Raw genomic sequence first — 24,951 nt, 5'->3', positions numbered from 1 at the left:
AAAAAAAAAAAAAAAAAAAAAAAAAAAAAAAAAAAAAAAAAAAAATCATAACCACAGCAACAAAGCAACCTAATTAATCTTGTTAAATTCCCAAGATGCTTTTGTTCGGGCCCCAGTGAAACCTAATTATTTTATGATAAGCTTCATAGTCAGGGCTACCGGGGGCCAAATGTGTGATGAAGGCATCATGCCAAACTCAATTTTCTGGCTGCATGCTGACCAGGGAAACTCTCCTGCTGTAGTCATTTACAGGAGGCCGTAGGGCTCTCTGGTTCTTCCATAGCAGTTCATGTTTTATTTATTTATTTATTTATTTATTCATTCATTCATTTATTTTCGAGACAGAGTCTCGCTCTGTCATCCAGGCTTCAGTACGGTAGTGCAATCTTGGCTCACTGCAATCTCTACCTCCCAGTTTCAAGCAAGTCTCGTGCCTCAACCTCCTTAGTAGCTGGGATTACAGCCGCACACCATGACGCCTGCCGTGGCCTCCCAAAATGCTGGGATTACAGTCTTGAGCCACCACGCCTGGCCTTATGTTTTTAGCATTTTACATTTTCTTCTGTGGTTTTGGAAACTTCTAGGTCTCTGTGATTCATCTTTTCTTTTTGTCTTGCACTAGCGACAATATATTCTGGCCAACTGATGATGGAAGGAGAGCCAGAGAGCCAATCTGCAAGTTTATAGTCAGTGCCAGATCAGATCGGTGGTAATACTTTCAATATGTTCCCTCTGCTCTGAAGGTGACTGCTGGGGTGTCTGTCTTTCACTCTGGACTTGTGTGCCCCTTTGGCCTTCTTTTCAACCTAGTTTTGTTTTCCTTGGCTTAAACATTTTATTTATTTTTTCCATAGATATCAAAATAACACACGCAGCTGGGTGCAGTGGTGTGCACCTGTAGTCCCAGCTGCTTAGGAGGCTGATGTGGGAGGATCGCTTGAGCCCAAGAGTTCAAGGTCAGCCTGAGAAACATAGGGAGACCCCCTATCTCAAAACAAAACAAAATATAGTAAAATAAAACATGCGTATTGTAGAAAATATGTCAAGTACAGGGATATAAAAAAGAAAAAATCAATTATAAACTCATCCAGAGGCATTAATATTTTGGCATATTTCCTTCCATTTTTTTCTGTGCATGTTTCTTATAATATTTGAGATCATATTGCACATTCAGTTAATTTACCTATTTTTCGTAACATCTATGTATGTATGTATGTATGTATGTATGTATGTATGTATCTATCCATCCATTCAAGGTACCTTTTTCCAAAAAATATCTAAGATTCTTATTTAACATTATTCCTAATTATTTTCCCATGTTATTAGGATCTCTATACAAGCATCATTTCCCAAGTCAAAAAAGTATGTGCATTTTGCATTTTGATGCATACTGCCAAAATAGTTTCCAGAAACATTGTCCCAATTTCAGCTCCAAATAGTTTTAGAGAACCCCCTTTCTCATTATCCTTATCTCTTTTCTGGTCCATTTCTAATCATTTTTAAAACTCTGGTTTTACTGCAGACAAGTCTGTTTTTTTTTTTGTTTTTTTTGTTTTTTTTGTTTTTTATTGAGTCAATGATCTTAAACTCCAGTATATTCCAACCTCCAACTTGTCTAAAACTTAACTTCTCTTGACCCTAGAATTTCCTTCTTCTAGGGTGAGCTAACAGACTATAGTTTGTTTTCAGTTCAGGGAGGTAGGGCAGTGAGATCAGCTTCTCCTTGAGATTCAAATAACCAATATAATCCTAAAGATATCTTGTGAGAACTTTCTAAGAGCAGATAGAAGAGCCTGGGATTAAAGCTTCTAGGTTTCCAATGCTCTCAGATCACCCTCAGCCACTGCACATGAATCTCCATAGAAACTGAAAGTCACACGTGGCCCAATTGTTTCAGGGTCCTCAGAGGAGTTCTCCCTCCTCCTTCCCCTCCCCAGATGGCTTCATGCATAACCAAGTAGCTTTGGAGTCAAATATGTCAAGGCCTCTTTTCTAGCTTCTTGTTGAGCACCGTGTCACTGAAAATTCTAGTTCTTCCTTATTTTCAGTAGTTAGCAATCAGATCTCAGCAATCAGATCATTGCGGGAGTAGAAGGGGGTATCTGATAACTCTTTGGAGAACACCCAAACTTTGGTTCTTGAAAGCTATATCTTCCCTTTATACCTAAGTCACTTCCTGATATGGGTCTAGTCCACTGAAAGGAAACTCTATAGGAAATTTGCTCGAATGGAAATAGCAAATCATAGTGATAATTTAAAATTGCACCAATCCCCCATAAGTGGATGGAAAGTTACATTAGTTCACACCATAGGAGTTTACAAAGAATTTCAGGTTGGTTGTGGTGGCTGGTGCCTGTAATCCTAGCACTTTGGGAGGCCCAGGCGAGAAGATCACCTGAGGTTGGGATTTCAAGACCAGCCTGACCAACATGGAGAAACCCCGTCTCTACTAAAAATACAAAATTAGCGTGGTGGCGCATGCCTGTAATCCCAGCTATTTGGGAGGTTGAGGCAGGAGAATCGCTTGAACCCGGGAGGCGGAGGTTGTGGTGAGCCAAGATCGTGCCATTGCACTCCAGCCTGGGCAGCACGAGCAAAACTCCGTGTCAAAAAAAAAAAAAAAAATTCCAAACAAAAGCATCAACAGCCATATGCAGTGGAAATTTGGACTTCAACACAAGCAAGCAGTTTAAATAGTTTGAATATAAAAGGAATCAGAATAGATAGGGCAAGCCCTAAGGGACACTGTTTGGGTATAATGCTTTAGGTTGACATGAGCAAAGATGACAGCCACTGAGCTGTGTAGACCCCCCACAGCCGCTGGGCCTTGCTGCTGCCCTGCCTCTAGCATGAGACAGAGACTTTCAGCTTTGAGAGCTAGGTGGCCAAGAAATTGGAATTTCATTTGGAGTCTGGGCAACTCATCCAAGGATGTCTTGATTGGGGTCACCAATCACTTTTATTCTAAATGTCCTATAATTTGCTCTAGTTTGCTCTAGGTAGACCCTCTGGGGGTCATTGGCAGGTCTGAGGCAGAGTAAAAATTATAGCAAATACTGAGATCCAGCACTTACCATTTCCAGGCCCTGTTCTAAATGCTTTACATGTATTTGCACATTTACTGCTCACAACCACCTTATGGGGAAGGTACTAGGCAGGCAGGGAGGAGGAAAGGGAAAGGGAAAGGAAAAGGGAAAAGAGCAGGGGAAGAAAGGAGCAAGAAAAAGTCAATGTAATTCGGCAATTATTTATTAAGTGCTAACTGTATGTCAGAGTCTATGGTAATCAACAGAACAGAGGAGGGTATAGTGAAGAAGGGATACAGGTAGAGAAAGGAGGACGAGTGGGAAGAGGAGGAGGTTGGAGAGGAGGAAAGGAAAGGAGAAATAATGAAGACAAGAGAAAAGCAAACCATGCACATGGAGGGCAATGATAAGAGGAGAAACCTTTGCCAGAACCTCAGGGGTTGGCCGCACTGTCCGGGCTAAGGCAGAGGCTGCTTTCTCCTGGCCCAGTCTTTTACTCATTGTTACCACGAGGCTGGCACAGCTTTCACACAGTCCTTTCAACAAGCCGGCTCTGATCCTGGCAACATTTGGCCTGGTACAGCTCAAGGCAGGTAGCCTACACCCTGGCCTAGCCAGGCCTTTCCCTAGCTCACAAAGGTCAACTGCATAATGTGGAGCATGAGCTTTCACCATGTTCTCAGAGAATCTGCCTCTTAGTATTTCTTTTTCTAAGGGCTTCATTGACCCATGTATCCCTATTGAGTCTTCAAGCACTATTTGACAGAAGAGCTTGTTTTTATCTGACTGCTCCCTGCAATATTACTTTTCCACTAAGTTTGCCAGCGGTACCCCTTTCTAACATTTGCTACCTGTTCGGATGGTCACCTCATGTCACATTTTTCTCTTCCTGTTCACCCCACCCACAGCTCTTGTCGGAAAGGACCTTTTCGGCCACTCTAATCACCAGACGGGACTGCCAGGGCCTTGTGCTGATGACACTCCCACCCTCCGTCAGCCTCTGCTAGCTGATAAATGGCACCAGCCATGCTGTCTCTCTGTTTTTTAGGGGTCCCAAGAAAAGTACATTGCTGCTGCTGCCCAGCCCCTGCCATACCCCAGACCCACCTCAGTCCTGACTTAATGCAGGTAGCTTCCCAGATGCATTGAGATGCCAGGACTTGGAAGGTGGGACTCGATCGCAGCAGACACTGGCCCTGGAGACATATTCTTACAGTCCAGAGAGGAAGGACAGTCTGAGCAAACCCCACCCTTTCACAGCCACTCAGTTCCCTTTTTTTGTTTCCTGACCTAAACCAATGTCTTTTTTTCTTCTCAGCAGCATGCTATCTGGTTCCCTGCTGCCGTCCCTATTCCACCCCCTCAACTGTCCCCGCCCTTCATTTGCTTGGGACCTCTGACACTACTATCTTGAGTCTGTCTCTGAAAGAACCTTTCTCAACATGACTGGGGCCACTGAGACTCTAGATGGGGCTGGCCTGAACAGACAGGTCATCAAGCTATCCTCCTAGAGGTAAAGGGACAACATACCTGAAGTACTATGAAGACAGTCAGCACAGGGAGAGGGGCTTACAGGAAAGAGGAGAGATGCTAGGGGCTGGCAGACACAGAGCAAAGAGATTGGCCAGGAAGAGCGTTTTCGAGTCTCCTGTCCTCCGGGGCAGAGGAGTCTCAGGGACACACAGTTGAACTTGATAGTGAAGGGACCCCAAAGGACAGAGCCAGACAGAGGTAGAGACAAGACTTCCTCCTGCTGAGTCATTTTCTAAGAAAGCATTTTCCCCTACAGATAAAATGTGCCCTTCCCCATTTTCTGTGGATGTTGATTTTCTTCTTTTAAGATTCAGCCTCAGGGATTATCTCTCAATGTACACCTTTCTCTTGAGTCGTGTAAACCAGTAAAGCAGACTAGTGTCACTTGAAGCCTGGAGGTTTTCTCAGGGGCCCCCTACTTTATGCTCCAACTGCAATGTTTCCCCCAGGGATTCTTCTAGGAAATGCAGCCAGTATTGAATGCAGGCCATGACACTGGAGCCCCTGCTGACTGATCTGCCTGCCCACCTTGACATCTTGGGCACTACCATATTTCCTTGCCCCATGGCACTGTATCCTAGTGTAGAAACAGATCACAGGTCCCACTACAAGTTCATCCGAGCTTTTAAGTCAACAGGACCTTATTTTTTTTCTTTATTTAGTCCAAAAAACAAACAAACAAGCAAACAAAAAACTGGGATATATGTGCAGAAGGTGCAGGTTTGTTACATAGGTATACGTGTGCTGTGGTGATTTGCTGCACCTATTGACCCATCCTCTAAGATCCCTCCCCTCACCCCAACCCCAACAGGCCCTGGGACCTTTTGTTTTTTTTTTTTTTTGTTTTGTTTTTTTTGTTTTGAGACAGTGTCTTGCTCTGAAGCCCAGGCTAGAGTGCAGCAACATGATCATGGCTCACTGCAGCCTCCGTCTCCTGGGCTCAAGCGATCCTCTCACCTCAGCCTCCCTAGTAGCTGGGACTAGAGGCACACATCACTGTGCTGGGCTAATTTTTGTATTTTTTGTAGAGGTGGGGTTTCACTATGTTGCTCAGGCTGGTCTCAAACTCGTGGGCTCAAGCGATCCTCCTGCTTCGGCCTCCCAAAATGCAGGGATTACAGGGGTGAGCCACCTCTCCCGGTCACCAACAGGACTTTAAATAAAAACATTTAAAGCATTTGTAGACTGATGATATAGTTGTTGATCCTCACATTTGCACAAGATAGATGGACAGCATGTGTTGTACGATTGCCTTACTTTATTGACAACTTCTATCCTTTTGCTAGTCACCCCCAATAGCTGCTCCACTCACCTGCCTGAGGGTTGGTCACAGGCATTCACCTTCCTTCCTCTTTTCTTCATCTTATGTCACTTGTTGTCACATGCCCTGTCCCTTCTCAAGGTCCATCTTGGGGTGGGGACTGGGAGGTGAGAGGCATCCAGTGGGAGAGCTAAACAAGAGAGAGAGAGGAGCACAAGGGAAAAGAGCAAGTAGACGTAGGCTCTTCTTCACCCTCTGCCCACGACCACTCCCCTAGCACACTCATCCATACTGACAGGAGGACTGTACTCAGATAGCACAAATGAACAGCTGAGTGTCACCTGAACCGATTCCCAATGCAATATAAGGTTCTATTCTTGGTGCTACCCTGTTCAACATTTTTGCTGATGATCTTTGAGGAAAACATAAAAAGTAGCCCAGTTAGTTTATGAATGGTGCAAGGCTCTGTGTGCTAGACTGGATGACAGAAGAGGGCAATTAGTTTCCAAAAAGATCTTGATCACCTGGTGTGAGAAGCCAAATTCCACAAAGTGTATTTTACCGGGGCTAAAGGTGATGTATCACAATTGGGCCCCAAATTTGAACTTCAAATGACTCCAGGAGAAAGTGGAGTAGCAGTAGCATTTGTGAAAATGGTTCAGGGGTTTTTGCTGATAGTAATCAAAAGGCATGTCATGTCAGTTAACACGGCTTCCAGAAAAGCCAACATGACACTGAGGCTTCCTTACAGAAGTAAAATATCTAGACAGAGGAAGGTAACATGCCACCTACTCTGCAAAGCCAGACCACACCTAGAGTCCTGCATCCAGTTCTGAGTACCTTGTCTTAGGGGAAATTAATGAGCAGGAACATGTCCAAAACAGAGAACAGCTCAAGTGATCCTCCCACCTCAGTGTCAGCATTGGTGTACAAACTTTCACTTATAGGATGTATAAGCTCTGGGGATCTAATGTACAATATAGTGACCATAGTCAATAACATTGTATTATTGAAATTTGATAAGAGAGCAGATTTTAAGTGTCCTCACCACCCCTATGGTAACTATGGATGGTGATGGATGATAAATGTGTTAATCAATTTGACTGTGGTAATCATTACACAGTGTATACACATATCAAATCATCATGCTGTACACCTTGAATATAAACAATTTTTGTCAATTAAATATTTTAAGTAAGCAAAACAAGCAAAACCCCACAAAGCCAAGTAACACGAGGTATGATAGAAAGAACTAAGGTTGATTAAATGAAGAGGGGCCATGTTCATGGTCTTCATATTTCCATGTTACTAACATAAACCCCTAAAGGCCAGTGAGACTGCTTAAGAATCTGGAAAGAAAAAGAAAATGCTGGAAGTTTGGCAAAGAAACTTTCAGGAAATGTAGCAGGTAGTGGTAATATTTTTATTATCTCATTCCCAGAGACCACCCAACAAAAAAGGGGATGATCAGAGTATCAGCTCGGGTCCCACGCGTGTTCCTGGAGGGTTGTGCAAGCAAGATACCCCAGACTGTCATGGTTCGTCAGTCCCTACTCCACTGCCACCTCCTCCTGTGTCTCAGCCCAATTCTGTCTCCTCACCATCCTCTACACTGCAGATGCCCCTGCTTCCTTTGTATGATGTAGTGGTTAAGTGCAAGGCTGTAGTGTTAGACTACCTAGGATCAAATTCCAGCTCCACAAAAAAAATAACAACCTGTGTGACTTCAGGTAAGTAAACTTAACATCTCTTGTGCCTTAGTGTCCTCACCTGTTAAATACTAATACTGGTACATACCTCCTGGGGTTGCTGTCAGGATTAAAAGGGGTAGTATGTAAGGTGGTTAGGAGAATGCCTGGCATATAGTAAGTGCGCCATATATATATATATATATATTTTTTTTAGCTATTATAATTACCAGGCCACAACAGCAGTATTTTATAATGTTAAAGGAACCCAGGTTCTAGAGCCAGTCCTACCCCGGGTTGTATCCTAAAGATCACTAAATAGCTGTTTGACATTGGGAAAAAATCGTTTAACATTCTACGACCTCAAAAAATTTCTTAACCTGTAAAAATGGGAATAATAGTACACCTTTGTCTCCCTAGAAATTTAGACGTGAGAATTGTATGACCACACTTAAAATGGTTTTAGCCAAGGCCGGCGCGGTGGCTCAAGCCTGTAATCCCAGCACTTTGGGAGGCCGAGACGGGCGGAATCAACGAGGTCAGGGAGATCGAGACCATCCTGGCAATACGGTGAAACCCCGTCTCTACTAAAATACAAAAAAACCAGCCGGCGACGAGCGGGCGCCTTAGTCCCCAGCTAACTCGGGAGCTGAGACAGGAGAATGGCGTCAACCCGGGAGCGGAGCTTGCAGTGAGCTGAGAGCCGGCCACTTGCACTCCAGCCGGCGACAGAGCAAAACTCCTCTCAAAAAAAAAAAAAAAAAAAAAAATGTTTAGCCACCCTGCAGTCTTTCTATGCTGGACTCTCTTGAAACCTAGTATATGCCTTCTGTCAGGTCTGCAAGGAAGGGAAGAGCCACTGGATACTTTCTACTTCTAGGCTTGATGATTGCTATTACAGGAGCCAAACAATTTCATTGTCACTTTTCAGAACCTAGAGCAGTTGACTTACTCCCTCAGCAGAAGGGTGCTGCTTTAACGCCAATCATTGTTCCTTTTCTTCAAAGTACTTGGTTCATAATTGTACATTTATAAGCCTATTAGATTACTGTATTCCTCCCCCGAACAGTGCCTCACACATAATGGGCATCTAATGACCATTTGTTGAATGGACCAACTGGCCATGTGATTGATGAACTAGAGCAATTGGCTCCCTCCAGGCCTTCACTGAATCAGCAGTTTGCTGCGAAAGGTGTTCCCAGTGACCTTGAGGTGGAACAGGAATGGAACGTCGAGGTGGAGGACCCCTCCTTTCGACCCTAGTCCTAGCTTCCCTCGGGGACGGGAAGGCCAGAGGATCTGGGAAAAACACTGCTCCCTTCACTGAACGCCACTATGTAGCAGTGTCCACCAAAAGAGATAAAGTGACGAAACGCTGCAAAGCTGCGGGGCGGGAGGAAGTTGGGGTGAGTGGACCACCCTTTAGGCGGAGTCCTTCCTTAAGCTCCCGCCCGCGGCTCGGAACTGAGTCCTCTCAGCAGCCGGAGGGCGCTGCGCCGAGCCTTACACTCTATGATTGCTCCTACCGACTCCCAAGAGGAAGTGCGATCGGGAACCTCCTATATACTTCCGTTTGCGGCGCGGCTTCTTTCTTTCTTCCCGTGTCGGTATCGCTCTTGCAAGCATGGTAGGGCTTGCTGGTGGGGCCGGGTAACATCCAGCTTAATCTTTCCCCCCTTCGTCGCCGGTGCTATGCCGGGATGGGTCCAGGCTCCTGTGTGGACTCGATATACCGGAGCAACCCAATTTTGCCGGGATCAACCCTAAAGGGACCGGGCTACCGGGCCAGGAATTGAAGTAATGGGTTCAAAGAGGTAGAGTTAGCCGGGGGTGGAGTTAATAAGATCTTTTCCCTCTTTGGGGCTCGACGGAGGGAGGAAGCTCTGCTTGAAGCACATGGGGCTGACCCACCCTGTAGTCGGAGTTAGCATGTAGTGAGGAGTACTCGTGGAGTGCTTTAGCTTTAGCTGGGTGAGGTAGGGCGTTGTGCCATTGTGGTCAAATAACACTGCACGTTCTGAACGGTTTCTTTACTAGGTTAACGTCCCTAAAACCCGCCGGACTTTCTGTAAGAAGTGTGGCAAGCACCAACCCCACAAAGTGACACAGTACAAGAAGGGCAAGGATTCTCTGTATGCCCAGGGTAAGATGGATTCTGCATAATTTGGTGTTACTGTGACATTTGTGTTGTAGAGTAACATACGGGTCCAGGTCTCTTTCCCCCCCCCCACGCCCGACTTGAGCGTTAATATTTCTGCTGCAAAATTAAGATAAAATCTGTAAGAATTACTTGCTGATCTTCGGTATTTTATAACAAATACCAATTCGTTTTCCCAGGAAAGCGGCGCTATGACAGGAAGCAGAGTGGCTATGGTGGGCAAACTAAGCCGATTTTCCGGAAAAAGGTGAGTGGTAATTACTATTTGACGTTTCCCACTTAATTGCAGTAAGGATGTATACTTGTCTCTAGTCCACACACTTCATGATAAAGGTATAGCGTTAGTTTAGCGAAGTTTTCACAGTTGACTGCAGTGATATATCTAGTAGGTGATGGAGCTGGGAATGCAACTCAGGTCTGATTAGTCCACAATACTGCACTATTTCAGTGTTTACGATTTTTTATCCTTTCCCTTCTGAAGAGGCAAAAAATTGAGGAATGTGCCCTGCTTTCCTAAGAACTGAGGTGTGAGTACGCTTGTAAGTCCTTTCATTTGCCTTGTTCCTTATCTGTTGTCATGTCTGAATCCTCGACTGTTGGTTGCACTAAGTTCTGTTGTTTCTCATCACAGAAACCTGCAGTCAGCTACCTGTTCTCGTGAAGTCTTAAAACTCTTATAGAATAGCCATTTAGGCCTGTCTGCTAGCCTCCTGAATTCTATATTCTCAGGCTGAGCGAGTTTCTGTTTATTCTCAAACCTTAGGTGATTTGGCTAACCATTAAAGTAATTATTAGCACGATGATTGGAACCGAGCATTCTCTCCAACACAGCATTTCTTTTGGCACTTTGCCTCTCATGCAGTTTAGCTCCAGAAAGTATTAAGGAATGACTTTAGTGCTCATTTGGCTGCAGTAAGTGGTTTGGTCTCAGGGTGGCAGAAAGAATGCTTTTTATACCTTTTCACATTTGGATAACTTGTTTAGAAGACAGGTTCTAACTAGGTTTTGGCCTGTTAAGAACTGCAAGCTAGCAGCAGTAGCAGAACTCTTGCTAAAGGGGCAAGCTTATTAAGAAATTTGAATATTTAAAAATTGACCTACCATATGATCCAACAATCCCACTGCTGAGTATATACCCAGAAGAAAATCAGCATATCCAAGAGATACCTGCACTCCTATGTTTGTTGCAGCACTGTTTATAATAGCTAAGATTTAGAAGCAACCTTAGTGTCCATCAGGGGATGAATGGATAAAGAAAACGTACCTATATGCAGCTGGGCGCAGTGGCTTGTGCCTAGCACTTTGGGAGGTCGAGGTGGGTGGATCACCTGAGGTCAGGAGTTCGAGACCAACCTGGCCAAGATAGTGAAACCCCGTCTCTAGTAAAAGTACAAAAATTAGCTGGGCGTGTGGTGCGGGCCTGTAATCTCAGCTACCCGGGAGGCTGAGGCAGGAGAATCGCTGGAACCTGGGAGGCAGAGGCTGCAGTGAGTGGAGATCACGCCGCTGCACTCCAGCCTGGGCGACAGAGCAAGCCTCCATCTCAAAAAAGAAAAAAAAACAAGAAAAAAAGAAAATGCACCTATACGCAATGGAGTACTATTCAACCATAAAAAGAATGATATCCAGTCATTTACAACAACATGGGTGGAACTGGAGATCATTATGTTAAGTGAAATAGGCACACAAAGACAAACATCACGTGTTTTCATTTGTGGGATCTAAAAATCAAAACAAGTGGACTCGAATATAGAGAGTAGAAGGATGGTTACCAGAAGCTGGGAAGGGTAGTGGGGGGAGGTGGGGATGGTTAGTGGGTACAAAAAATTAGAATGAATTAGACCAACTAATTGATAGCATGACAGGGTGACTAAAGTCAATAACTTAGTTGCATATTTTAAAATAACTTAGAGTGTAATTGGATTGTTTGTATCTCAAAGAAAAAATGCAATAAAACTTTACAGTGGAGAAACCTAACAAGCACTACTTCAGCCAGGTAATCAAGGTTAACATCAACAGTCATGAGTCATGTTGATATATACCCTTGATAAGGTGTGATGAAAATGACACTAAAAAAAATCCATAACCCTATCTAATCATGAGAAAAACAAATCCCAAGAGGGGCATTTTACAAAATACCTGACCGGTAGTGCTGAAATTGTCAAGATCATCAAAAAGGTCTGAGAAATTGCCACAGCCAAAGGAGTCTAGAGACATGATGACTAAATGTTAGGTTGTGTCCTGGATGGGGTCCTAGAACCGAAAAAGGACATTAGGAAAATACAAGGAAATTTTAAAAAGCATGGACTTGAGTTAATAAGGCATCAGTGTTGGTTTGTTAATGAGTCATACTAATGTAAGATGAGAAACTGGTTGTAAGGTTTATGAGAACTCTGTAGCATGTTTGCAATTTTTTGGTAAATACGAAACTTGTAAACAATAGTTCTGTTTAGGTAAAAAGAAGCAATCAAGGCCATGCGTGGTGGCTTACTAAGTGCCTGTAATCCCAGCACTTTGGGAGGCCGAGGCGGGTGGATCACCTGAGGTCAGGAGATTGAGACCAGCCTGGCCAACGTGATGAAACCCCCGTCTCTAGTAAAAATAACAAAAAAATTAGCTGGGCTTGGTGGTGGGCACCTGTTATCCCAGCTACTCAGGAGGCTGAAACAGGAGAATTGCTTGAACCCAGGAGAAGGAGCTGAGATCACGCCATTGCACTCCAGCCTGGGCAAAAAAAAGGAAACCCCTCTCAAAAAAAAAAAAAGGAACAATCAAAAAAGTTGAGTATTAGTGGGGAGTGTAGTTTGAGTTAAATAATTCAGTTGAATGCACATAAATTCTAGGTAGTCTTAGAATTTATTGATCTTTTATAGAGATGGGGTTCTCACTGTGTTGCCCAGGCTGGTCTCAAACTCCTGGGCTCAAGTGATCCTCCTGCCTCAGCCTCACAAACTGTTGGGATTAAAGAACTGTGCAGAGCTGCTGAATGGCCACAAGTTCAGGGTGGCCCATTTGATAGGAATCTTTAGGATGTTTGATCTGAATGGGGTTTGGATTCAAACTGGATGACATGCCATCTTTGCTATTACCACGTTTTCTCNTCCCATAGTTGTATGAAAACATTTAATGTTGCTGCCTGTATCAGAAAAAAGCAAGTATTGACTAAGCTTGTAGTCAATATCTAAACATCTATTGCAGACTTGGGGATTTAGAAGGTCGTATGTAGATAGCATAATCTCTGCCCTCAAGAGGTTTACAGTCAGATTAGGAAGGTAAATATACAAATGAAAACTCAGCAAAGTATATGCAATGATTCTCAAAATATAGTTTGTAAAAGTTACCCAGGAAGCTTGTTAAAGATGCAGATTCCCAGGCTCTATACCTAGACTCATAGATCCTAAGACAGTAGATCTGGGTGGCTTCAGTAATCTGTTTTTTTTGTTTGTTTGTTTGTTTGTTTGTTTTTTGAGATGGAGTCTTGCACTGTCTCTCCAGGCTGGAGTGCAGTGGCTCGATCTCTGCTCACTGCAACCTCCGCTGCCTCCCGGGTTCAAGTGAGTCTCCTACCTCAGCCTCCCGAGTAGCTGGGATTATAGACGCGTGCCACCACGCTCGGCTGACTTTTCATATTTTAGTAGAGACGGGGTTTCACCATGTTGGTCAGGCTGGTCTCGAACTCCTGACCTCGTGATCTGCCTGCCTTGGCCTCCCAAAGTGCTGGGATTACAGGCATGAGCCACTGTGCCCAGCCTTTATTTTTTTTAGTCCTCAAGTTCTACACATTTTCTCTTAAATTCACTGATTTTTAGATTATTTTCTCCCTATGGCTTAAGAGTACACTGAGTACTATTTAAAGCAGTCATTTTTGAAGAAAGTGATCTTCTATAGTTATTTATTAAGGCTTTAATTTTTTTCCAGGCTAAAACTACAAAGAAGATTGTGCTAAGGCTTGAGTGCGTTGAGCCCAACTGCAGATCTAAGAGAATGCTGGCTATTAAAAGATGCAAGCATTTTGAACTGGGAGGAGATAAGAAGAGAAAGGTATATAATTGCGGGTGGAAGGTGCAATATTTTTCATAGCTTTATTATTTGAAAAGGTGAACATTCATTGTGGCATAGAGCTCAGGGGTAATCCTCTAAAAATACTAGATCTATAGCTAAAGGTATGTGAGGTTTTCTGCTACAAGGAGGAAAGGAAAAATGAGGAAGCTTAACAGCATGGTGAACATTTTAGGAACAGATAATGTTCTTGATGGGGCAGTAGTTCATGGCAAAATACAAAACTCAACTTTTTTCTGTTCTGTTACAGGGCCAAGTGATCCAGTTCTAAGTGTCGTCTTTTATTATGAAGACAATAAAATCTTGAGTTTATGTTCAGTTCATTTGTTTGCCATTCATCTTTTGGGAGGGAATAAGCTAGAGCCATCAACACAATTCTGCCTGTGGGGAAATTTATGCCTCTTCCTGGTACTACTTGTTTTGGATTGAAGCTGACTGGTTGAGTTCACATCGTATGTTGCAATTTTCTAATTTGGCACTTTAATCACTGGGGGCCTTATGAGATGCAGTTTGCCGTTATGCAGTGGTTATTGGTTATGTGAGTAGACACATTTCAGGTTAATAGTGAGAAGTCAGTACTACACATTCATAGTGAATATGAGATGTTTTTGCTAAGAGTTAAGTCTCAGATCTTTGGTATAACAGTTAATTTAATAAAGACTTTTGGCATTGTTCTCCAGACACAGTTACGCTGTGTAATATATATAATGTTGTCTATGGACTTGGTCTTACTTTTTTTTTTTGAGACGGAGTCTTGCTCTGTCGCCCAGGCTGGAGTGCAGTGGCCGGATCTCAGCTTACTGCAAGCTCCGCTTCCTGGGTTTACGCCATTCTCCTGCCTCAGCCTCCCGAGTAGCTGGGACTACAGGCCCCGCCACATCGCCCGTCTAGTTTTTTGTATTTTGAGTAGAGACGGGGTTTCACCGTGTTAGCCAGGATGGTCTCGATCTCCTGACCTCGTGATCCGCCCGTCTCGGCCTCCCAAAGTGCTGGGATTACAGGCTTGAGCCACCGCGCCCGGCCAGGTCTTACACTCTTAAACATTTTGACATTCCTCCTCACATTTTAAAGTAGACATATTTATGCCAAAATAACTACAAAGAACAGGTTTTCTGGTGTATGAAACTCTCCAGTGGAATTTCTTTTTTTTGAGACAAGGTCTCCCTCTCATGTGGACTGGAATGCCAATGGTATGGATCATAGCTTGCTACAGCTTTGAGTTTGCAGGCTCAAGTGGTCCTCCTGCCTCAGCCTCCTGAGTAGCTGGGACTAGAGGTGCCTGTCACCACACCTGACTACTTTGGTTTTTTGGTGGGAGTCTCTCTTTGTTACCCAGCTGGTCTGGAACTCTTGACCTTCAGTGAAATTCCCATCTCAGTGTTCCAAGATGCTGGGATTACAGGTGTGAGCCACCATGTCTGGCTAAACTCGGTGGAAGAATCTTAAGAGACAACCATTCATTAAAATGCCTCCTAACAGTTCCAAATTATACATCTTTTTTTTTGAGACGGAGTTTTGCTCTTGTTGCCTAGGCTGTAGTGCAATTGGTGCAATCTTAGCTCACTGCAACCTCCGCCTCCCGTGTTCAAGTGATTGTCCTGCCTCAGCCTCCTGAGTAGCTGGGATTATTACAGGTGCCTGCCACCACGTCTGGCTAATTTTTGTATTTTTAGTAGAGACAGGGTTTCACCATGTTGACCAGGATGGTCTAGATCCTCTGACCTCGTGATCTGTCCGACTCAGCCTCCCAAAGTGTTGGGATTACAGGCGTAAGCCACCGCACCTGGGCTATAAATCCTTATTACATTTCAGTCTTAGTGATGTTTATAGCTCTTTGTAGTTAAATATGTTACACATTTTGATAATTGGGAGAGAATCTCAACAAGGGGGGTGGGTATCTGGATGAGTAAATACGGGTTTAATAGTTTTAGTACCAAAGTTTCAACACTGGAAAATTTTATTCAAGGAAATAAAACTTTTTTTTTTGAGATGGAGTCTCACTCTGTTGCCCAGGCTGGAATGCAGTGGCATGATCTTGGCTCACTGCAGCCTCCACTTCCCGGGTTCAAGTGATTCTCCTACCTCAGCCTCCTGAGTAGCTGGAACTACAGACGCCACCACACCTGGCTAATTTTTATATTTTTAGTAGAGACGGGGCTTCACTGTGTTAGCCAGGCTGGTCTTGAAATCCTGACCTCAGGTGATATGCCTGCCTCAGCCTCCCAAAGCGCTGGGATTACAGGCATGAGCCACTGAGCCTGGTGGAAAGGGAGCTTTTAAAGTGAATAGAGAAAAAGGTGGACGGGAAGTAGTAGTTGGCAACAAAATAAACATTTTAAAGTAAGTCTTTAATTGACATCTGCACTGTACTTTCTAGCCGAAGCAAAACAGTGCCTGTGGGATTTATGTGACTTCTTAACCTTGAAGTCCATTCATAGAACCCTAGCTTCCTATTCACAGGGAGGAGCTGTGTGATGAAGCAGGCAGGATTACAGGCCACTCCTTTACCCAGGGAAGCAACCGCGATGGTATAAGAGCGAGGTCCACCGATCTCCTGCCGGTTTATCACAGCTACAGCCCAGGCTAAGTCTGAGAGAGGTCGTTCCCACACTTCAAAGTTGTCTCCCTGAAAAACCAAGAAAATAAGTGTGATTGCTTAGCAACTAGTGATAAGTGGCCCTGTTAGTTTGGCATTAATTCTTAATGTCAGAACTATCAAGCACTTGTAGGAAAAGTTAAAATGATACTGTAGCATTATTTTGAAAATAATGGTTCTAGCAAAAAGCTTTATTACTGATAGTAACATCAAGAGCAAGGGAAAAAAATAGATTTAGGCCCAAGACAAACTTGGTACTGGGTATATAAAGCCATCTTAAAATATATACCCTTATTTACCTGTCTAAGCTGGTACCCCTGCTTGCCCAAGGGGTCCTGATTGATGGCAATTACATCCTTATCCTGAAGGAGAGCTTTGGCTTGAGGGCTGATGTGTCGGAGGTCATTAGACATGAATAAAGGAGCAGCCATGATAGCCCAGAGGGCCATCTGAGTTACTTGCTGATTCCAGCTGAGGCCAAAGTTTCCAATCACTAACTGAGACAAAGAATGAAATAATTCAAACAACAGAAGAGGAAGCATTCTTAAAGTTACCTAGATGACCCATATGGAGAAACCACTTTCCAAAGCATCCTGCTCTAAGTACTCTCACATAAAGCCTCCTCCCAGGAACTTTACCTCTATTTACCTTGAATGTCAAAATAGGAAACAAGGCTACTGCAGGGTCTTGAACAAGGAGAGTTCAAGTTTTTACCATATCTGGGTCATTCCAACCCCCTGGTCCAGCAACATCAACAATTCTCTCCTGGTTAAAAGATGTCCAGTCCAAGATACTCTTTATACTTTTCCAGGAATCATCAATGTCAGCAAAATTTCGCCAGTGATTGCAGTACTGTCGGATTTCTGTATAATTGGGCTGTGAAAATAGATATGACTCTTCTGTTTACTTTCTACTAACATCCTTGTGAGATGAAAACAGTCAAGTTTAAAGGAGGCACTTGTAGCCTTGAGTTTACAGATTGAAGGTCTCCATAAGGAGGTCTAAACCCTTATAATGAATTTTCACTGTAAGAAGTCTGCTTCAGAAGTAGGCCATATAACTTGAAATCCCTTAAAGTTAATTTACTTCTATAATCAGAACTAAAATGATCTTAATGAGTACAATTAAAAGCTGCAAAATTACATAGGACTCCATCAAGCATTAAGAAAACTTAAATCCTAGGCATATAGTTTGTTAATGGAATAAAAAGTTTGTAGAGGCTGGGCGCGGTAGCTCATACCTGTAATCCCAGCACTTTGGGAGGCCAAGGCAGGCAGATCATCTGAGGTCAGGAGTTTGAGAAAAGCCTGGCCAACATGGTGAAACCCTGTCTCTACTAAAAATACAAAAATTAGCCAGATGTGGTAGTGCACGCCTGTAATCCCAGCTACTTGGGAGGCTGAGGTTGCAGTGAGCCGACATGGTGCCAGTGCACTCCAGCCTGGGTGACAGAGTAAGACTCTGTCGCAAAAAAAAAAAAAAAAAAAAAAGTTTGTAGATAGGCAGGTGGGATATCAGGTTTAAGATGCTGAGAAAAAAGACTGTTTTGCAGAGACGAGGGAATAATAGGGATTCATTCCATAAATAACCATTCAACACTTAACCATATGCTAGGGATACAGTCAAAGTCAGACAAGGTCCCTGCCCTCATGAAACTTACACTCTAGTGGGGAGACATGGTAACAAGTCAACAAATACTTCCAAATAGTGCAGAGCTCTGAGAAGGAAATTAAACAGGTTAATGTGATAAAGAATGAATGGACAGAGGGCTATTTTAAAGTAGTTAGAGAAGAACTGTCTGCATATGTGGCGTTTGGTCTGAGACTTCGATGTTAAGGAGCCCGGCCCTTTAAAAATATTTGGGGAAGAACTGTTTCAGGCAGAAAAAAAGCAAGTGTAAAGGCCCTGGGGCAGCAATAGGCTTGCAGTGTTGAGGGACAGAAAGAAAACCAGTGTAGCCAGGGAAAGAGCCATGACCCCTTGGACATTGGGGAGGCAGGCAAGGGCTGGATCAGTGCGGTTTGGTTTCATTCCAAGTGCAATTGGAAGCCAGTTAAGTGTTTTAAGCAGGGAACTGATGATGCCATTTATATTTTTTATAACTCTGCTAAGTCTCAGGGTTTTTTCTTAAAAAAAAAAACAACAACTGATATTTACATTTTAATAAGATAACTCTAGTGCTGCTTGGAAAATAGATGGGGGTTGGGACAGAGTGGAAGCAGAGAGATCAGGCTGTCACAGCAGTCTGGGTGAGAGCCGATAGTAGCCGATAGAAGGCCAGGGTGCATGTAGTGGAGATGGAAGAAAGTGGGCTGATTCAGGAGATATTTTAGAGATACTGGTGGAAGGACTGTTGATAGACAGGACATGAATGGTGAAATAAAGGGGAAGACACAAGGATGACTTTCCAGGTGATGGTAGCTTAGACTATAATTATAGCAGTGGGGATGGTGAGAAGTGGTTGGAACCTGGGAGAGATGGTAGGATGATATTAAGTAATGTTGGAGTTTGAAGGAGACCTTGGTTTCCTTTGTTGTCAAGTTCTATCTATCAGCACGGTTCTATTGGATTCCGGGCTCACTATCTCACCTTTTGAAAGGGCCACATATAAAGAGGCCACTCACAGGAGTACACAATGCTTCTGCCAGTCCTATTCAGGGCCAAGGACATGTGCTTATAACCTGTATGAGAAAACAATGGGTGAAATAAGGGAAAGAAATGAATTTCCAGCTGGGGCTATATATATATATTTTTTTATTTTTATTTTTTGAGACGGAGTTCACTCTGTCGTCCAGGCTGGAGTGCAGTGGTGCGATCTTGGCTTACTGCAACCTCCGTTTCCCGGGTTCAAGGGATTCTCCTGTCTCAGCTTCCCAAGTAGCTGGGATTACAGGCATGTGCCACCAAACTCAGCTAATTTTTGTATTTTTAGTAGAGACGGAGTTTCACCATGTTGGCCACGGTGGTCTCGAACTCCTGACCTCAAGTGATCCACCTGCCTCAGCCTCCCAAAGTGCTGGGATTACAGGCATGAGCCATCACATCCGGATGGGGCTGTATATTTTAAGAAGAGGCTACCTGGAAGGTTCATGTTTAAACTAGCAGCAGGGACAGGCAGTTGCTCATGCTTAAATTGTGTAAAGTACCTCCCAGACTGCTGGGATTGTTCTGAGGAAGTAGTGCAGAGATGGTGTGTATATTGAGGAAAGGCAGGAATGAAGATGCTTCTTTCTTTGTGACCAACTGACAACCTGGACTCTCCTAAATGGTGTTATAGAGAGTTACAATCACTAATTAACTCTTAGCGCCCTCTTGAATTATAAGTGCACAATATTAGCTATGGTTAGGCATGCATGGATTGTACATGAATTAATTAATTAATTAACTGAAAGAGAAGAGATGGGAGCTCTGGCACATGGAGAATAATTACTTCCAGTATTGTGACAGGGTATTTAAAATTCTGAAGATTGGTTCTTTGGCTCAGCTACCTTCGCCTCAAAGTTCTTCCCTTTGTGGCTAAATCTCTGGAATGAAACATACCATCTGCCAACTTTTCCAAACTGTCACAGTAACAACCATCAAATTTTAGCAGATCTACTCCCCAGTCAGCAAAGGTCTGGGCATCAATGTCATAGTATCCAAAACTCCCAGGGAAGCCTGCGCAGGTTTTATTTCCAACATCTGCATAAATCCCTAGCTTCAGTCCTTTGCTGTGAACCTGAAATGAGAGGGAGGAAAAGAGTCACCATCGTAGAAGCACAATCATGAGGTAGCAGAAAGAGAGAACCATTCCAGGCTGGGGGAAGAGACAAGGTGACTTCACCAGGTATTGGGGCTTTTCCCACAAACCCCAAAATCACCCAGATGAGTTTGTTGGCAGACAAAGAATAAATCCCCCAGTTCTGCTGCGCTAGTTCAAACTATGCGTGTGAGCTATAGCCCAGAACTGAGGAGGAAGCTAGCAGCCATGCTGATCTTCCTGATGGGATCCTGAAAGTTACCTTTTGAGGGCAATGATAGATTTACCTTGGCAAAGACTCTCCTTGACCAAACTTTGGTTAGACTTCTCTGATGAGCCTTCTTTTCGACTAGACCTCCACCTTGGCTTCCTATGTCTGTCCTAGCAAGCCCCCTTAGCAAGAATCCTGCTAAGTCAATACTGCCACCATTGATATCTGATCAATTTCCCTCATTCCCCACCCTTCATGTTTAAGTTCACGGTCTGCCTTTAGCAAGAAGCTCCCTACCCTTGATGTCTTCTTACATATTCCATCCACTGACCCCCTCAATCTGCTCATTGGCTACAAATCTCCACCTGTCTTTGTTGTATTTGGAATTGAACTTGGCTCTTTCCTCTACTGTGGTAGTACTGAATAAAATCTGTCTTCATCGGCTGGGCGTGGTGGCTTATGCCTGAAATCCCAGCACTTTGGTAGGCCGAGGTGGGCGGATCACAAGGTCAGGAGTTCAAGACCAGCCTGGCCAATATGGTGAAACCCCGTCTCTACTAAAAATATAAAAATTAGCTGGGCTTGGTGGTGTGCGCCTATAGTCCCAACTACTTGGGAGACTGAGGCAGGAGAATCACTTGAACCCAAGAGGTGGAGGGTTGCAGTGAGCTGAGATTGTGCCACTGCACTCCAGCCTGGGTGACAGAGCAAGACTCTGTCAAAAAAAAAAAAAAAATCTGTCTTCATCATCTTTAACTAGTGTTGGACTCTATTTCTCTTCAATGATCTCCAGAATATTTTCCTTCTGTCTTCTAAAATTCTAGTTTATAGTACCATTGCAATAGCTTCCCAAAGGTTATATGGAAATGCATGCACGCTTATGTCAAGAACCAAGTTCCTTTTTCCTCCTAGAGAGTTCAGTCGTTTTAGCAAAAGGAGAACTCCAAGATGGGCCTCAACAGCTATTGCAAAACATTTGTAGGCCGGGCGCAGTGGCTCACGCCTGTAATCCCAGCACTTTGGGAGGTTGAGGCAGGCGGATCACGAGGTCAGGAGATCGAGACCATCTTGGCTAACATGGTGAAACCCCATCTCTACTAAAAATACAAAAAATTAGCCGGGCGTGGTGGCGGGCACCTGTGGTCCCAGCTACTCGGGAGGCTGAGGCAGGAGAATGGCGTGAACCCGGGAGGCGGAGCTTGCAGTGAGCTGAGATCGCGCCACTGCACTCCAGCCTGGGCGACAGAGCGAGACTCCGTCTCAAAAAAAAAAATGTCTGCTGATGGAATGCAAAGTCCACGATAAGCCTTACAATTTGATGTTCAGATAACAGCCAGCTATTCTACTTTCTAAGTGTCATGAGGGTTGTTTCTTTTCTTCTTTTCTTTTCTTGCTTTTTTTTTTTTTGAGATGGAGTTTCGCTTTTGTTGCCCAGGCTAGGGTGCAATGGTGCAATATCGGCTCACTGAAACCTCCACCTCCTGGGTTCAAGCGATTCTCCTGCCTCAGCCACCCGAGTAGCTGGGGTTACAGGCGTCCATCACCATGCCCAGCTAATTTTTTATATTTTTAGTAGAGTCGGGGTTTCACCATGTTGGCCAGGCTGGTCTCGAACTCTTGACCTCAGCTGATCCACCTGTCTTGGCCTCCCAAAGTGCTGGGATTACAGGTGTGAGCCACTGCGCCCGGCCATGAGGGCTGTTTCTAAACAAGCTTCTGTACAGAAGTGCTTACAGTCCTCTGAATGAAAAAGAACATTATCTATAAACTCACATAATTAGCTAGCTGGCGAATCCCATGAGGAAAGCGCTGAGGGTCTGCCTGAAGTCTGCCTTCTAAATCTCTTTGGGGAGCCATCCAACAGTCATCAATGCAGAGGTACTCATAACCTGCATCCTTCCAGCCATCTGAGACCATGAGCTCTGCCATCTCCATGAAGAGCTTCTCACTGAAAGAGAAATTCCAATAATCATTACAATTCATTAAGTGAACACTTAGGTACCTATTAGGCACCTTGGAATTTCACAATTTTTTCCAATCCAGTAATAGTGTGGTAGTAATCACAAGCAATGTAAGGTAAAATGAATTGTTTTTCCAGATTTTCTTTTGTCTCTCTTATCCCCTTAATACTTCTGCCCTAAAAACTTCAAATAAAATGGGAATGAGAAATATATGATGAAATTGAAATGATTATTAGATCTAAGAAGACAGTTCAGTAAAGTAAGAAACTACAAAGTTAACATAATCAACAGATATCACCAATAATCCTATTTGGAGAAAAAGATCCCATTCACAAGAACAACTGAACAACCTAAAATGCCTACAGATAAATTTAAGATATGTGCAAGGCTCATATGTTAAAACTATGATGCTTCTAAATGATTTGAATAAATGGACAAATATTATTTTGCTCTTGGATAAGCATACTCAATATTAAAAATAAGTTAATTCTCCCTGCAATCCTTTATATATTTAACAAAATCCTTAACAAAGCCCAAAAGTACTTAGGTTTCCTTTTTATCTTTTTTTTTTTTTGAGATGGAGTCTCCCTCTGTCGCCCAGGCTGGAGTGCAGTGGCGCCATCTTGGCTCACTGCAACTTCTGCCTCCCAGGTTCCAGTGATTCTTCTGCCTCAGCCTCCTGAGTAGCTGAGATTACAGGCATGTGCCACCACACCTGGCTAATTTTTGTATTTTTAGTAGAGACAGGGTTTTGCCATTTTGGCTAGGCTAGTCTTGAACTCCTGGCCTCAAGTGATCCACCTGCCTCGGACTCCCAAAATGCTGGGATTATAGGTGTGGCACAACATCACAAAAGGTTCACCTAAAAGATTACATACATGCACATTAATTAAAAGATAAAGGAAGGCTGGGCGCAGTGGCTTACGCCTGTAATAACAGTACTTTGGGAGGCTGAGGTGGGCAGATCACTTGAGGCCAGGAGTTCGAGACCAGCTTGGGCAACATGGTGAAACTACGTCTCTACTAAAAATACAAAAATTAGCTGGTTGTGGTGGCGCGCCTGTAATCCCAGCCACTCGGGAGGCTAAGACAGGAGAATTGCTTAAATCCGGGAGGTGGAGTTTGCACTGAACAGAGATCACACCACTGCACTCCAACCTGGGTGACAGAGTGAAACACCCTCTCAAAAAAAACAAAAAAAAAAACAAAAAACCTAAGGCCGGGCGCAGTGGCTCACGCCTGTAATCCCAGCACTAGCACTTTGGGAGGCTGAGGTGGGCGGATCATGAGGTCAGGAGATGGAGACCATCCTGGCTAACATAGTGAAACCACGTCTGTACTAAAAAATACAAAAAAAAAAAAAAAAAAAAAAGAGCCAGGCGTGGTGGCGGGCGCCTGTAGTCCCAGCTACTCGGGAGGCTGAGGCAGGAGAATTGTGTGAGGGAGACTCCATCTCAAAAAAAAAAAAAGTGTAATTTACCCAATGTCACAGGGTTAAGTAACAACGAGGCAGAATTTGAGCCCAGGCTGGGTGCCAGGATCTTGTCATTAGCCAAACATGACATAAACATGATCCATTTTTTATGGAAAATAATGAAAAAAGAAATCTATGTTTTCATTTATATAGAAAACAATTGCAAGGTTGTATATTAACATTTTAACCATGATTATTTCTGGGTGGTGGAACGGTGGGGGGAAATCTTTATTTTCATTTTGCTCTTCTTTATCTACATTTTTTGCAATGATTATGCATTAGTTTTCTAATCAGATGCAAATACCACTAAAAAAAAAATCCGTGACGGGCAAAATTGCCACACATACTGTACCACAGGGTCACATGAAACTTAGAAGGCCAATTTCTTCTGTGAGGTCTGACCAACATCCTGACTTAATCTGTAAAGATATTCATAGGAATAACTTAAGAACACAGAAATGTACTGTGACTGCCACCTTTTACCAATATCTATCAGTGATTCCTAACCTTTTTAAAGTCACAGAGCCCTTTGAGAATCTGAAGAAAGGTAAATATCCTCTCTCCAGAAAAATACACATATTCATTCAGATTTGTAGGTTTACATTCATTTTCCCATCGATTCCAGGTTAGGGAACATTTGCTCTGTACGCGCAATTGAATGGTCAAGCACTGTGCTATGTACTTTAAATAGGTTATCTCCTTGAAAGTTCACCTGTGTGAGATAAGAACTATTTTTCAGATCTTTTTTTGCCAGCTCCCTGAAATTAAAAGGTTGTAATCCCAATGTACAGTTAAGGATTGTGAGGGTCAGACACGTTCAATACCTATCTATTTCAGCCTCAACCCTCACCCAAAGGTGTAAATGTATAAAGTTCCTCCATGCCAACCTTCCAGCCTGATGCCACGCTCATAGGCGAGGTGGGAGAGATCTCAGCGACCTTAGGGTCTCTCTAACTCTCTCGAGATACTGCCGAGAAATGCACGACCCCAAAAGGAGAAAAAATGGCACGAATCTTAGCCCCCATTCCTCCTACCCATCCTAGATGTTCTCACGGTTAGCATCCGGCAGAGGAAGAACAAAAGTTCACAAGAAGGGTCTGAATAGAACCGGGCAGGGCTACTTTGGGCACACTGCCTATGGGGTGGCCCTGCTCTGCAAGGAGCAGTGAAAAAGGAGAACCGGGCAGGGAGAGAGAGAAAGAGAGAGGAGAGAAGAGGAAGAGAAAGAGAAAGGGGGGGGGGGGG

At 43.7% G+C, this 24,951-nt stretch overlaps 1 protein-coding gene and 1 pseudogene across 2 annotated transcripts; one reads left to right on the top strand and one right to left on the bottom strand.

Moving 5' to 3' along the window:
• The first annotated feature begins 9,020 nt into the window (after positions 1-9,020).
• LOC108521377 (60S ribosomal protein L36a-like) lies at positions 9,021-14,048 on the top strand (annotated as a pseudogene). Its single transcript, XR_001883175.1, has 5 exons — positions 9,021-9,135; positions 9,546-9,651; positions 9,846-9,913; positions 13,585-13,707; positions 13,976-14,048. The product of XR_001883175.1 is annotated as a 60S ribosomal protein L36a-like (transcript).
• Positions 14,049-16,054: 2,006 nt separating this feature from the next.
• Positions 16,055-22,254, bottom strand: GLA (galactosidase alpha). The gene is made up of 6 exons (XM_017861197.1): positions 22,045-22,254; positions 19,862-20,039; positions 18,911-19,002; positions 17,036-17,197; positions 16,621-16,818; positions 16,055-16,351 (listed from the first exon to the last, which is right to left on the bottom strand). Exons 1-6 carry the CDS (start codon positions 22,252-22,254, stop codon positions 16,061-16,063), a joined length of 1,131 nt encoding a protein of 376 aa, XP_017716686.1. The 3' UTR covers positions 16,055-16,060.
• Positions 22,255-24,951: the final 2,697 nt, after the last annotated feature.

This window comes from Rhinopithecus bieti, unplaced genomic scaffold (genome assembly GCF_001698545.2).
Source record: "Rhinopithecus bieti isolate Rb0 unplaced genomic scaffold, ASM169854v2 scaffold_60811, whole genome shotgun sequence".
Taxonomy (NCBI): Eukaryota; Metazoa; Chordata; class Mammalia; order Primates; family Cercopithecidae; genus Rhinopithecus; species Rhinopithecus bieti.
Note: the sequence above shows the minus strand (reverse complement) of the source record. Positions and strands in the feature narration are given on the sequence as shown.

What these genes read in the sequence shown, in the direction of transcription:
- GLA (XM_017861197.1), bottom strand. Translation starts at nt 22,254, where the DNA reads ATGAATTGTAATGATTATTGGAATTTCTCTTTCAGTGAGAAGCTCTTC. An exon ending in TTCGCCAGCTAGCTAATTAT is followed by an intron (nt 20,040 to 22,044) that starts GTGAGTTTATAG and finishes CTCTCATTTCAG; the next exon opens with GTTCACAGCAAAGGACTGAA. An exon ending in GTTGGAATGACCCAGATATG is followed by an intron (nt 16,819 to 17,035) that starts GTAAAAACTTGA and finishes TCTTTGTCTCAG; the next exon opens with TTAGTGATTGGAAACTTTGG.